The following is a 12,978-nucleotide window of genomic DNA, read 5'->3' on the forward strand; positions in this document are numbered from 1 at the left end:
AAGACTTGTAATAGCAACTACCAGTGTGTGTGTGGCTGAATCTAGACAACCAATCAAAGAGCTCCAGGCAGACAGAATAAGCCTATTTTTTATAGATATACCAGCCAATTGCCCATCAAGAATGATGGGCTGGGTGTGGGCGAGGGTAGAGCTGCCACCTACCACCCCAAGCTGCTGTCACCTCCCAGGAGCAGGGGAGGGGCGGGGAAGCTTGTTCCTCTGTCCCCCTCTGCCAGCACCCCGTGTTGCCACTGCTGGCCTGCCCCCCCCAGCCATGGCCCTGTGCCTTGGAGGTGGTGGAGGACTGCCATGATGGCACCCTTGCTGTGTTCCCACTGTCATGGTGGCACTGTTTTAGGATGGACATAAGGGAAAAACTTCTTTATTGTCTGAGTTCCCAGGGCCTGGAATAGAGTCCCCCAGAGGTGGTGCAGGCACCTACTCTGGATTCCTTTAAAAAACACTTGGATGTGCATCTTGCTGGGATCATTTGACTCTTGTAGACTGCCTGCCCTTTGGGCAGGGGGCTGGACCTGATCATCTTGTGAGGTCCCTTCCAGCCCTAAAGTCTATGAAATCTATGATAACACGAGGTAGCCTGTCTACGTTTTACCAGCTACTTTCTATCACCATGGCAACGCTCCTTCCCTTCCCTCCCTCAGCTACTAGTCTCACACCTATTGTCCCCCATTTCGTCTGATCTTCACTGCCACGCATTTGTGTTTTTGCAGACCTGCATTTTACATATTGGCTTCTGTTCTACCCAGGAGAACACAAATTACACCAGCAAACTCTTCCGATGCCTGAAGAAGGGTGTTTGTGCCCAAAAGCTTGCAAAGGACAGTTTTCCCAACTATTTAGTTGGTCTAATAAAATATATCACATCTACCCAAAGAACCTTGTTTGCCTGTGTCTTTGGACCAACGCGGCTACAACCAACAACCCTTAATGTAAAAAATGTACTGAGTGACAGGGACTTTTATTCAGAACATCTTTCCTTTCTCTTGTATCTAAAAGGTTCTGCTTAGGTCACAGTCCCTGTCTCATGCTCTGGCAAAAAAAAAATGAGGCAAGAGGTAATGTTTTAATATGATGCATTTTTTTTAATTGATAAAAGACATTGTATCACTGTGTTTTTAACCCAAAATAACCTTGTGTAAACAGGTCTACATTTAAATGTGGAAGGAAACTATTGTGGTGTCTTCCACACCCACAAGATAACATTGAGTACCTACTTTCTAATTAGAACTGATTTTCTAATTGCAGTCGTTAGAATAGAGACGTCTGTCTTTATAAGCACTTTTCTGACCTTTGACCTTTATTTGCTTCTCCACAATTATTCACTTTTCCGTGGTTGAGGAAATCACAATGTGGATAGTGTTGCCAAGGACCTAGCAGATATGGCTTTCTTTTCCTATTCCTTATCAGGATGACAAATGGTCAGGTTCTAAAACCTTGGAATTTCCCTCAGCTGGGCAAACAATTTCAGACTATATATATAGATATAGTTTTAATTTATCAGAACTCCTAATAGTTACTTAAGAGGATTATTTTTTTCAAGCTTAATTTAGCTGTGGAGATGGGTTACAACTGCAACTGCCAATCCATCCAGTTTTCCCACCCATCTTCAAACTTCGGGAGCTGAGCTAAAGAGTGACTTTGATCTGAACTATCATTATTTTATATTATGCAAAAACAGGACCTGACCTAGGGTTTGTAACAATCAAACCACTCCCTGCCCAGAATTGCCTCTCGTAGAAGGCCCTTCCCAGAAACTTCTAACATTTAAGATATAGGCACACAAAGGAGCTGAGATCTATGCTTGCAAGACAATTAGCTACAACTGCAGATAAAAAGTTGCATCTCGGCTTCAATGTTTCCATAAAAGTACTTTAACTGGTTTTATAACTCTCCACAGTGTGCATGGATATGTTGCTTATGCCTGAAAAGACGCTTATAATGGTCCGGTAATTCATTAATATATATCTAGGCACTGGTTTAGGAAGGATCACATTTTTAATACACTCTCTGTTTTGTTAGAGTGATTTTTTTTTCACCTTCATTTGGCTAGAGAGATAAAAATTTCTAGACCAAAAGTCAAAGCCCAAGCATACTTGGGCTTGGGGGCAATTTGGAATGAGATTGTAATTGAGTCTCTTTTTGTAGCTGGAATCTATGCACACTACTGATTTCTACACTTTGCATGTTTTAAACAAGTATTATCTCTAATACTCTCCCCAAAATACTAACATCAAAAGGGAATACTGATGGTTTGGCTTCTCATTTAGGCAGGATAATAATGCTTTTTTAAATGTAATCTCTACCCATATAATCTGTCAGTGCTAAGAATCTTTTGCCACTGAGCATCTGAACAATATCCCTTTCAAACCTTTCAGAAGTCTCCACCTTGCCACCTTCATGATAAATCTATTCAGAAGAGATGGTTGAAAGGTATATTGTATTGAATACACAGATGTATCACAAAGATGATACAGAGAGTGCTTTAAAAATGGTGGATCCTGCTCTAAGTTAACCCTGGGTTGATGTGGAATCAGGCTAAAGCATTTTAGGTAAGAGCACTTTATTGAACTTCTCTAGTACATCCCATTGTGAGTCATGGTAGGTTGCATTCTGCCAGCATCCCAGAGACCCCTTCCTGGGTGACCTGCTAGCCTTGTCTGGTGCTTATGCAGCTCAGTGTCACCCCCAGGCTGTCACAGAGAGGAGACAGAAAAGGCTCTGTCTCTTCCCTGTGTGGTTGGGCAGGCACAACCCAGCTCCCTTGAAGACCTGGTGCTGAGGGGTCCACATAGCAGGGGTCTCCTTTCCTCCCCTCTTACCACCTTCAGCCACTGGTGCTGACAGCAGCCAGCTGGCAGGGGCGTGGGGCTGAAGAGAGTGGCTGCATTGGTTAATTGGGGTGGACAACTGCACTGCTGGGCTTGGCATTCTCTGGCAGCCTCTTGGGAGGTGTGCAGGAGTGCCCCCAGCCTGCTGGCTTCAAGCAGTGCAGGCAGGCTGCGAGCGCCCCTTACTGAACAGCAAATGTCTGTTCTGCTTGCTCCTGACCTAATCTAGAATACTAGAGTAAAGCACGATACTTGGAGTGCTTCTGCCTTGGGCTTTTTGAACACCTGTACTTAGCCATAGATATTTGGATATTATGATGAGTCCTTAAAAATATCTACAAATAACTAGTCATTAATTGGATGTAGTTAGATTTTTAAGCACAAGATATAATTTTCAGTGTCCACAGGGGTGATAGGTGCTTACCCAAAAGTACATGGAACCTAGGTTTCTACCATGTGCAATGTAGAGTCTACAGCTTTCAATCTTGAAAGAGCTCCTTGTCAGTAGACTTCCATTGACTTCACTGAAGCTCAGTGTAGACATAGGGACCTGCCTGTATGGAGTGTCTTACAGAATTGAGGGCTAAATGACTGTTTTTGGAAAAGGATGATCACTTAGGGTCTGTTGGGTACATGCTGCACAACCATTTTCTTGTGATAGCTGCTGATGTTGGTGGGTCTGGATCCTTCGCATTTTCTTCCTATATGTTTCTATCTCACTTGCTAATTTAAAAAAATTTTTTTTATTCATTTTATTTTATACCTGCAGGTATGTACAGTCACCATTACAGTCTATTTGCCGTACTTCTTTCCTTGCACTCCAGTTAGGACTCTGAGAACATCTCAGCTGAAAAACAATACAGAAATGTAAGTGGCCCATGTGTTTTTAAGTAAAAGGCTAATAGTATCCATTATCTTCTAAGAACATCTTTATGAACATCAAATAATCTCATCAGATTTGAATGTTCAAAATGGATAATGGTTCTTGTCTATTTAAACTTTTCAAATGGGTGGTACTTAGGCATGCAGTGACTGCAATCGAATACATGTGCATTCTTATTGCTATATGACATAGTTGGTGAAAGCCTATTTGATCCTGTTTCATACTCCAAATCTCTCTCTTGCACCTCCTCCCTCTGAGTAGCATCTTGTGAAGAAACACTGGAATTCAGACAAAAAAAGTTCAGATTTTAAATTACAAGACAGTTGGTTTCACTCATTACAAATATATATAACCAGTCAGAGATGGTGCATATAGTACTATTAGGAAATGGTTGTATTACCTTCAGGTAATACAGTATGAAAACTTACTTGCCTCCTATGACAATAGTATTGGAATAACTTATGAAAGTATAATAAAATGCAGACTTTATATACTGCAAGTTGTAGATCATCATGTTTTATATGTTACATAAATACGTGCTTTATGCTGTAATACGTTTTTCAATTTTCTTTAAAAAAACATAGTAATTTGTATCACCTACTTAATATCAAGGTTTGGCAAACCTATCCCAGTGATTTGGATATTTATAAGGAAAAGCCTCTTTCCTTACCCCAATGTCCTTTTTGCATTTTATGAGCTACCTGCTTACAAAGTGTTATTTTTTCAAAACAAAGTTGTTTTTGTTTAAGCATTATATAGAAAAAGCATCTGAAACCATGACAGTTTTATGTTTTCTGCCTCTGAGTCAAAATAGTCAGGCTGATCCAAGTTAGAGCCTAACTGTTTTTAGTTCAGTTATTTCATAGTATCATAGTGCTTAGGGTCTGAAAGGACCTAAATGGTCTGACCCCTTGGCCTGGGCAGGAACAGGTGCCAGGGTTATATTACCCCTGTCAAATATCTGTCCAGCCTGCTCTTGAAGACCTCCAAAGTAGGAGAGAGTACCACCTCACTTGGGAGCCTATTCCAGAGCCTGGCAGCCCTAACTGTAATGTCTCCTGATGTCCAGCCTGAACCTTCTGTCTAACAATTTGTGGCTGTTATTCCTAGTAACCATGCTGGGGGGAACAGAGCCTCCCCCAGTTCCTGCTGGTCACTCCTGGTGAGTTTGTAAATGGCCACCAGATCCCCTCTAAGCTGTCTCTTGTGGAGACTGAATAGGTTCAGGCCTTCTAGCCTCTCTTTGTAGGGCCTGCCCAGCTGCCTCTCGACCATATGAGTGGCCCTCCTCTGGACCCTCTCCATGCTAGCCACTTCCCTCTTGAAGTGCGGTGTGCGGAACTGGACGCAGTACTCCAACTGTGGCCTGACCAATGCCGCATAGAGGGGAAGGATCACCTTCCTGGTCCTGCTTGTGATGCATCTCTAGATGCACGACAAGGTGTGGTTAGCCTTACTGACCGCTTCTTTGCATTGGCAGCTCATGTTCATCCTGGAGTCAACAATGACTCCAAGATCCCTTTCTGCCACCGTGTTGACAAGGAGGGAGTTCCCCAGCCTATAGGTGTGTTGATGGTTCTTTCTCCCTAGATGCAGCACCTTGCACTTGTCTGTGTTGAATTCCATCCTATTCTCATCCGCCCACCTCTTTAATTTGTCTAGATCTAGCTGGATTCTGTCCCTCTCCTCCAGAGTGCCCACCTTGCCCCACAACTTGGTGTCGTCAGTGAATTTGGACAGCGTGCTTTCCACACCCACATCTAGATTGCTGACAAAGATGTTGAACAGTACAGGCCCCAGGACCAAGCCTTGGGGGACTCCACTGTCCACATCCCTCCAGGTCAAATACGACCCGTCCACCACCACTCTCTGGGTGTGGCCATCTAGCCAATTTGCCACCCATCTGACTGTGCAGGCATCCATGCTGCAGTCACCAAGTTTTTTTTTAAGAAAATGTGATAGGAAACCATGTTAAAGGCTTTCTTAAAGTCTAGGAAGGCGACATCCACCCCAACACCCTCGTCCAGGGACTTTGTGACCTGATCATAAAAAGAAACCAGATTAGTTGGGCAGGACCTGCCTTCAACGAACCCACGTTGGTTGCCCCTGAGCATTACCTCGCCTGCTGGGCCCTGCAGATATACTCCCTGATAATTTTCTCAAAGGTCTTCCCAAGGACCGAGGTGAGACTAACTGGCCTATAATTGCCAGGGTCCTCCTTTCTCCCCTTCTTGTAAATGGGGACCATGTTGGCCCTTTTCCAATCCTCTGGTACCTGGCCAGTGCCCCACGAGTGCTCATAGAGCCGTGCCAGGGACCCCGGTATGACCCCTGCCAATTCCCTCAGCACCTTGGGTGAAGAGCATCTGGATCTACTGATTTAAATGCATCCAGCTCCTCCAAAAGTTCCCTGACTAGGTTATACCTGACCCTAGACATGGCACTGCCTCCCCTGGGTCTGTCTGCAGTTCTAGTGGGGGAGATGTCCCGGTCCCCGTTCAGGAATATGGAGGCAAAGAATTCATTAAAGAGGTGAGATTTTTCATTCGGCACAATCACCAGATTGCCAAACCTGTCCGGTAGGGGCCCCACGTTACCCAGTGCTGCCTTCTTACTCTCCTCCCATGTGGCTGGTCCATGCTCCCCCCTTCCCCCCCCCCCCCCCCCCCCCCCCCCCCCCCCCCCCCCCCCCCCCCCCCCCCCGCACCTGGCCAGGCTGGGGCCGAGGCAGTCCCCCTTTCTCTTGTGGAGACAGGCCATGCTCCCTTGCCCTGTGGGGCTGAATCAGGGCTGGGTCATGCCTCCTTTCCCCCCGGGAGGGCCAGGTTGGGACTGTGCTCAGCTTCTTTCCCCTGCATGGCTGGATCAGGTCCGGGCTTCCCCTCACCTCCCTCTGTGTTGCTGGGGCCCTGCTGTGCTCACCCTGGGCTCTGGACTGGGTCCACTGGCTGTATCCAGCCCACGGAAGGACCCACCACTTTTCATCTGGGCCACCAGATAAAAAGGTTGAGCACCACTGCTCTAGCAGGAGAGAGAGAACCCTGTTGAGTTGGGCCATAGGCATACCATTTTGGAGCCAGTTGCACACAAGAGAAGGATATGGTCAGCATTGCATCCAGACAAATCTGACCTGGTATCAGTGTAGCCTGAATGAAAATGTGCCAATTTGCAGCAGGGTCTATAGAGGGTGGCCATTGGCACAAGTCTGGATTGAGGCTTCAGATTCATGCCCATGGAGCTACGATGATATGCTTTAACTACTTTGTGCCTTTACTTTCTTCCTCCATTTATGTGGGGGTAGGCAAGAATTGTTTTCCAGTCCTTTCCTTTCATGTATTTTACCCTAACAGGCTTGGTATACAAGCAACTTTTTGAACTCATCTATTTCAGTTAGGAATGTGGCAAGCTTTTTTTTAAATCTGTTAAATAGGTAAGAAATTATCTTTGATTGGATGTTAACTAGAACCTTGATGTGTTTCATCGTCCTTTGGATTTGTGGGCAGGGATTGGGCGAGCCAACAAGCACCAATTTCCTGTGTAGCTGGAAGAAAGGGGGTTTATATTATCATTACTTGTACTATGGTGGGTATTATCCAAAGACAAAGGAAGAGTGTACATGGGGTAGTGTTCTTTGGTTAGATGTAATCTTTTATTAGATCAACTGGGTAGTTGGAAAAAAGTTCTTGGCAAGCTTTTGGGAGCAGTCACCTTTCATCAGGCATAGGGAGTCTCTGCTGGTCTGAGACTCCACGGAATGAGAGATTTGTCAGTTTGTGGCCATTGTTCCTGGTTATTCCAAAGGGTAGCCTGGTAAACAGAGTATGTCCTATTCCCCCCTCCCTGGGATGAATTTGTAAATGGCCAGAAGATCCCCTTTCAGCCTTCTCTTGTGGAGGCTGAAAATTTCCAGGTCCCACAGTCTGTCCTCATAGGGTCTTACCTGCAGGCCCCTAACCATATGAGTGGCCCTGCTTTGGACCCTCTCAAGGTTATCCACATCCCTCTTGAAGTGTCGGACCCAGAACTGGATGCAATACTCCAACTGCAGCCTGACCATTGCCACATAAGGGTGAAGTATCACTTCCCTGGATTCTAATGCATGATAGAGTGTGGTTAGCTTTACTGATTACTGATTCATCACATTGATGGCTCATATTCATCTTGGAGTCAGCTTTCACTCTGAGATCCTTTCTGCTGCTGTGCTGCTGAGAAGGTCATCCCCTAGCCTATAGGCATGCTGGTGATTCCTTCTCCCTAGATACAGCACTTTGTACTTGTCTTTGTTGAACTGCATCCTATTCTTTTCTGCCCACTTTTCCAACCTGTCTAGGTCTGCCTGGATTTGATCCCTTCCCACTAGCATGTTAACTTTGCCCCATAATATCATGTCATCCATGAATTTGGACAGAGTGCTCTGCATGCTCTCATCTAAGTTGCTGATGAAGACATTGAATAGCACAGGTCCAAGAACCAAGACCTGGGGGACCTCACTGCCCACATCTTTCCAGGTTGATACCGATCCATCCACCGCCACTCTCTGGGTGCAACCCTTAAGCCAATTTGCCACCCACCTGATTGCGTAATCATCCATGTCACAGCTGCTTAGTTTGTATATGAGAATAGGAGGAGATACTGTATTGAAGGCCTTCTTAAAATCCCAGTAGATGATATCTACCTCGACTCCTGCATCTAACCATTTTGACCTGGTCATAAAAAGAAACAAGGTTAGTCAGGCAGGATCTACCTGCTATGAACCCATACTGGTTGCCCTTCAGCAGTATTTTTCCTGCTGGGCTCCTATAGATGTGATCCTTGATAATTTTTTCAAAGGTTTTCCAAAGATAGAGATGAGATGAACCGGCCTATAATTATCTGGATCCTCCTTCCTCCCCTTCTTGAAAATAGAGACCACATTGACCCTTTTCCAGTCCTGTGGGACCTGACCTGAGTGATCAAGCAGCTGTGCCAGTGGCTCTGCTATGACACTGGCCAGTTCCTTCAGCACCCTTGGGTGAAGTTCATCCAGGCCTGTTGACTTGTTCTGGTGCACAGTTGTTTGGTTTCTCCTACATATTTTCCATCAGGGCATTTGGTGCACTGGATGAGATGTATTGCATTTCTGGAGCTGCAGGTGTAGGATCCAGGAATGGTGATGGTTCTGTTGTGGGGTGTATTTATTGTGGGGATGGTGGAGATACGTTGGCAGGTTTTGCATTTCTTGTCCTGGCATGGTCTGGATCCATTGGGTATAATTTAGGTCACAGGGAGTTTGCTTCTGGTGATGAGGTTAGCAAGGTTTGGTACTTGTTTAAAGGCTAGGATGGGTGGTCTATTTGAAAAGGTATCTTTAAGAATGGGGTCTTCTTTTAGTATGGGTTGCAATCATTTGAGGATTTTCCATGAAGTAATGTTACATGCAAAGGAGGTGATGTGTGTCCTGCTAGGACGCATTCTATTGGTTAGAAGTTTTTTAATCTTAAAACACTTGTCACCATGAGGTGCATGTGTCTTTTCTCTTCTCTGCACAGAAAAAAAACCTAATGCACACATCTCTTGAGTCTTGGGACACCAGTGATTTATACTTACATGCAGAAATACCTGTTAAGAACAATTTGGTTTGGTGATATTTTACAGAGCTACAATAATGCTTCCCTGCTATATGGAAGCTATCATGACTAGTCGGGGCACTGGATTTTTTTTTTAGTAGAACTTTCTTTTTTCTAGCATTGGGAAGTGAAACGCTTAATCCTTTAATTTTGTAAATGTAGCTTTTCAGTAGTAGAAAATGATGCAGCAGACCATGACTGCTAATAAATTAAGTTCTAATCTTAATCAAAATTGGATTGGGCCAAGAAGAGGATATATGAAAGAATACATTTTGGGAGCTATCCATGGCTATAAACATGGGAGGATCTAGGATTTTGAAAAGAAGGGTGCAGGTGGTGTGCTGCAACATCACATATAACACAACATTACAGTTTTCTCCAGGTAAAAAGTAAGCAAGATGTTTTACTAATATGATAAGAGGCTAGAGCTATATTATTCAGTTTAAGATCCAAGTAAAAATGAATGTAACTTTATTGGAACATGTCCTGACTTCATTATGCTATTCATTACACTATTCCTTCATCAAGCATAATGAGAAAAAAAATTCTGAATTAAGAATTATTTAATAATAACTATTTTATTTATTTCTGTAATTTTTAAGCACAAAACAATTCAAGAAGGAAATTGCAGCATATACTTGTACACCTGCCACACCATGGATTGGGCCAGATGGAGTCAAATATTACAATCAAACTTTTAACCAAGGTAAGGAAAAGTGTACTGAATAGGGCCTAGGAATAAATTGTTTTTATATAATTTGATTTGGTCTCCAAACATCTTTAGCTAGCTATAATACGTGTTTCCCTCCCCAGGGATGTGAGGAGAACCAAGTCCCCCATTTAAACTGTGTTGAGAAGTTTGTGAATTATACTTTTGATGAGGGGGAAAGAAAGCTTGTCTGAAAAATTAATAAAGGGAGAAGTCAAGACGTTCATTTTCCTTGCCTAAATGGCTTTTGTTTCTCTTTATTTACATTAGCTAAAATAGGGGTGTTCAAGCAGGCCAAATGCAGCCTGTGGAGTCTTGGAAGCTGGCCTGCAAGAGTCCTTGTGGGTCAGGGAAATTTAGCAGCAGGAGAGCAGTGGCAGTGAATACTGCTACCCTTCCCTGCTGCCAAAATCCAAAGCCCTGTGGAGCGGTGTTGAGCAGCAGCCAGCCCCCCCCCGCCCCCCCCGCATGGCTGGATTGGGGCTGGGTTACACCCACTTTGCTCTATGCACCTAGGCCACCCCCCTTCTACCTGTGGAGCTGGCTGAGTAGAGCTTCCCTCCACTCAGCCAGGTCAGTGCCAGGGCTGGTTTGTGGCCCCCCTTCCTTACCCCCCCACTCCACAGATCTGGTTTGTGGCCATGACAACCTCCCTTCCCCCACGTGGCTGGCTTGGATCTGGGCTGCCCCCTACCACCCCTGGCCCTCCCCCATATAGCTGGATGGGGCCCTGCTGCACCTTTTTTGAACACTGGATTGGGTCTACTGGCTGGATATAGCCCACGGAAGGACTGGGCACTGCCGAACTGGCCTACCAAAGAAACAGGTTGAGCACCATTGAGCTAAAAGAAAAGAACACAGATTTCAGACTGAAAATCCAAACAGGCCTCATTTCCTTGATGTACGTGGACCAGCACGAACCTTATTCAGTCTTGATTTGAGACTGAAAGATATAAGAACTGTTACAATGAGTATCTACTTAATATGGTGAGCACTCTCCCTCCTTTTTTTTGTTTTTGTTTCCTTTGAAGCTGCTGCACTCCTAGCTGAGAATGGGAGGAGAGGAATCGCGTACCTGTTCAGACGTGGGACTCATGAAGAGTTTGGATACACCTCTCTCTTCACAGCTGTGGTGTTTTATTTCCTTCTCTCCTGCTGGACTGCAGGTTCTGCTGTTGCTAGTGGCTTGGTCATACCCATGCTGTAAGCATTGCACATCTATATTTATATTTTACATACAAAAAGCCTATACGGGTGAATCAGTAATCTGAATTGTGAGCAGAAGGGTGCCAATAACAATTCTCTACTTGCTTTCAGTGGGTTAGTCATCTAGAACTGGATGTCTTTGTACAAATCTGGTTGAAAAGAAGAGGTTCAGTTGTAAAACCATGTGCATGCATCTGGGGATAGACCCTGTACTAAGGAACCCTGACATTTGGAATAGTTCTGGGATCAACAGCAAGCCTTCACAGCTGGCTCCAGCTCTATAACTGGAGAAGCATAGATTCAGATCAGGCTTTGCATTTGAATCTCAAGTCCATAATGTCCATAAAGTCTTTACCTTTGGGGAAGCTTGCATTTGGAGCTTAGGTTTTTGGATCAGACCAGTGTCTTTAGTGAGTTATTTGCTCTGGTACTATTGCTAAAGCCTTGCACAAATGGTGGGAGTCTGAACAAGAATATAGTCAGAGTGCACTGATGATATGGGTGGAGAATGGGTTCCATTTAGGTACTGAAGGAATTTCAAAACTGTCTAAATTATTATTTACTGGAAAGTAATGGGTGAAAAATAGATGATAAAGTATTGGGCAATTTATATTTCTAACAGCCAATAATTGTGCTTGTGAACTGGTAATCAGATTGTTATACCCTAATATAAACGGACAACGTATATCAATAAAATGAAATAATTGCTTAAGTCTATGAAAAAATTGGTCAATGAAGAATAATTTGGTAATGCGGAGATATGATGGTGCTTTCGAAATATTTCCAGCTTCATAAGCAGAGATTTTAGTTTTCTGTTTAAAAATCACAAATTCTTTGATTTTAAAAAACCCCAAATCTGCATTTTCCTTGGTTAAAATGAAAAACTGCTATATATAGAGGTGTGTGTGTGTATATATATCAGTTGAACACCATGTTTTATTGGTATATTTTTAATTTTAAAGCAATGTGAAAGCCTACCAATGCCTCAATCTCAGTAATCAATCACTATCGGTGCTCCTCATTCCCCACCCACAGCCCCCCCAGCCCTGCCAGTGCCCCTCACTCATGACTTGCAGCCTTCTGCCCTGCCAGTCCTGCCATAGGGGGCTCCCAGATGTCAGGGCTAAGGGGCCAGGGACAGCAGCCTGTAGCGCCCAAGCCCCGGCTGCCACCCGTGGAAGACAGCAGCTGCTGCAGCCTGAGTGGAGCATGGAGCCCAGCTCCCCCATGGGCAGTGCGGCTGGAGTGGAGCCCATAGGGGTGGATGTGGGGTGATGGCTATGGGCTTTGGGCTGTCCACCCTGCTGCCCTCTCCCTGGCACTTCTGTGGCCCAGTGGGTGGGACACAGTGTGTGGTAGAGCAGAGCAAGGAGATGTGCTGCCACCGGGAGCTTCATGCCACCATGGAGAGGTGCCTGTTGCCCACCCAGCAGTAGTGGGGGGGCGCAGCTGTGCATCACCACACCTGCTGCTGCCAGATGGGCAGGGATTGCCTTGCCATGGCAGTGTGGGACTCCTGGCAGCAGCACTGAGCCTCCCTACCCCACACCACTCTGCCTTGCTGTGCCAAGTCCAACCCACTGGGCTGGGGAGGGCAGTAGTGATGGGTATCCCCGAGCCCACAGCCACCAGCCTGCTCTGCCTCCACCCTGGCCAGCCTACAAGGGGAAACTTGCCATTTCTCATGTTTTTCTCTTTGAAAAGAGAAAATCTGTTTTTCTCCTT

The 12,978-nt window shown here is 45.0% G+C and overlaps 1 protein-coding gene across 2 annotated transcripts in view; it reads left to right on the forward strand.

Moving 5' to 3' along the window:
* Positions 1–12,978, forward strand: part of LOC149869216 (chloride channel protein C-like) — a 127,461-nt gene that overhangs the window by 29,939 nt on the left and 84,544 nt on the right. For both annotated transcript variants that reach the window (XM_090039942.1, XM_090039943.1), the window contains exons 8-10: positions 3,619–3,716; positions 9,941–10,044; positions 11,079–11,250. In XM_090039942.1, the coding sequence (XP_089896068.1) occupies positions 3,619–3,716; positions 9,941–10,044; positions 11,079–11,250 (374 nt within the window). The remainder of the gene's footprint in view (positions 1–3,618; positions 3,717–9,940; positions 10,045–11,078; positions 11,251–12,978) is intronic.

Source organism: Crocodylus siamensis, chromosome 3 (genome assembly GCF_052110815.1).
Source record: "Crocodylus siamensis isolate JL-2025a chromosome 3, ASM5211081v1, whole genome shotgun sequence".
Taxonomy (NCBI): domain Eukaryota; kingdom Metazoa; phylum Chordata; order Crocodylia; family Crocodylidae; genus Crocodylus; species Crocodylus siamensis.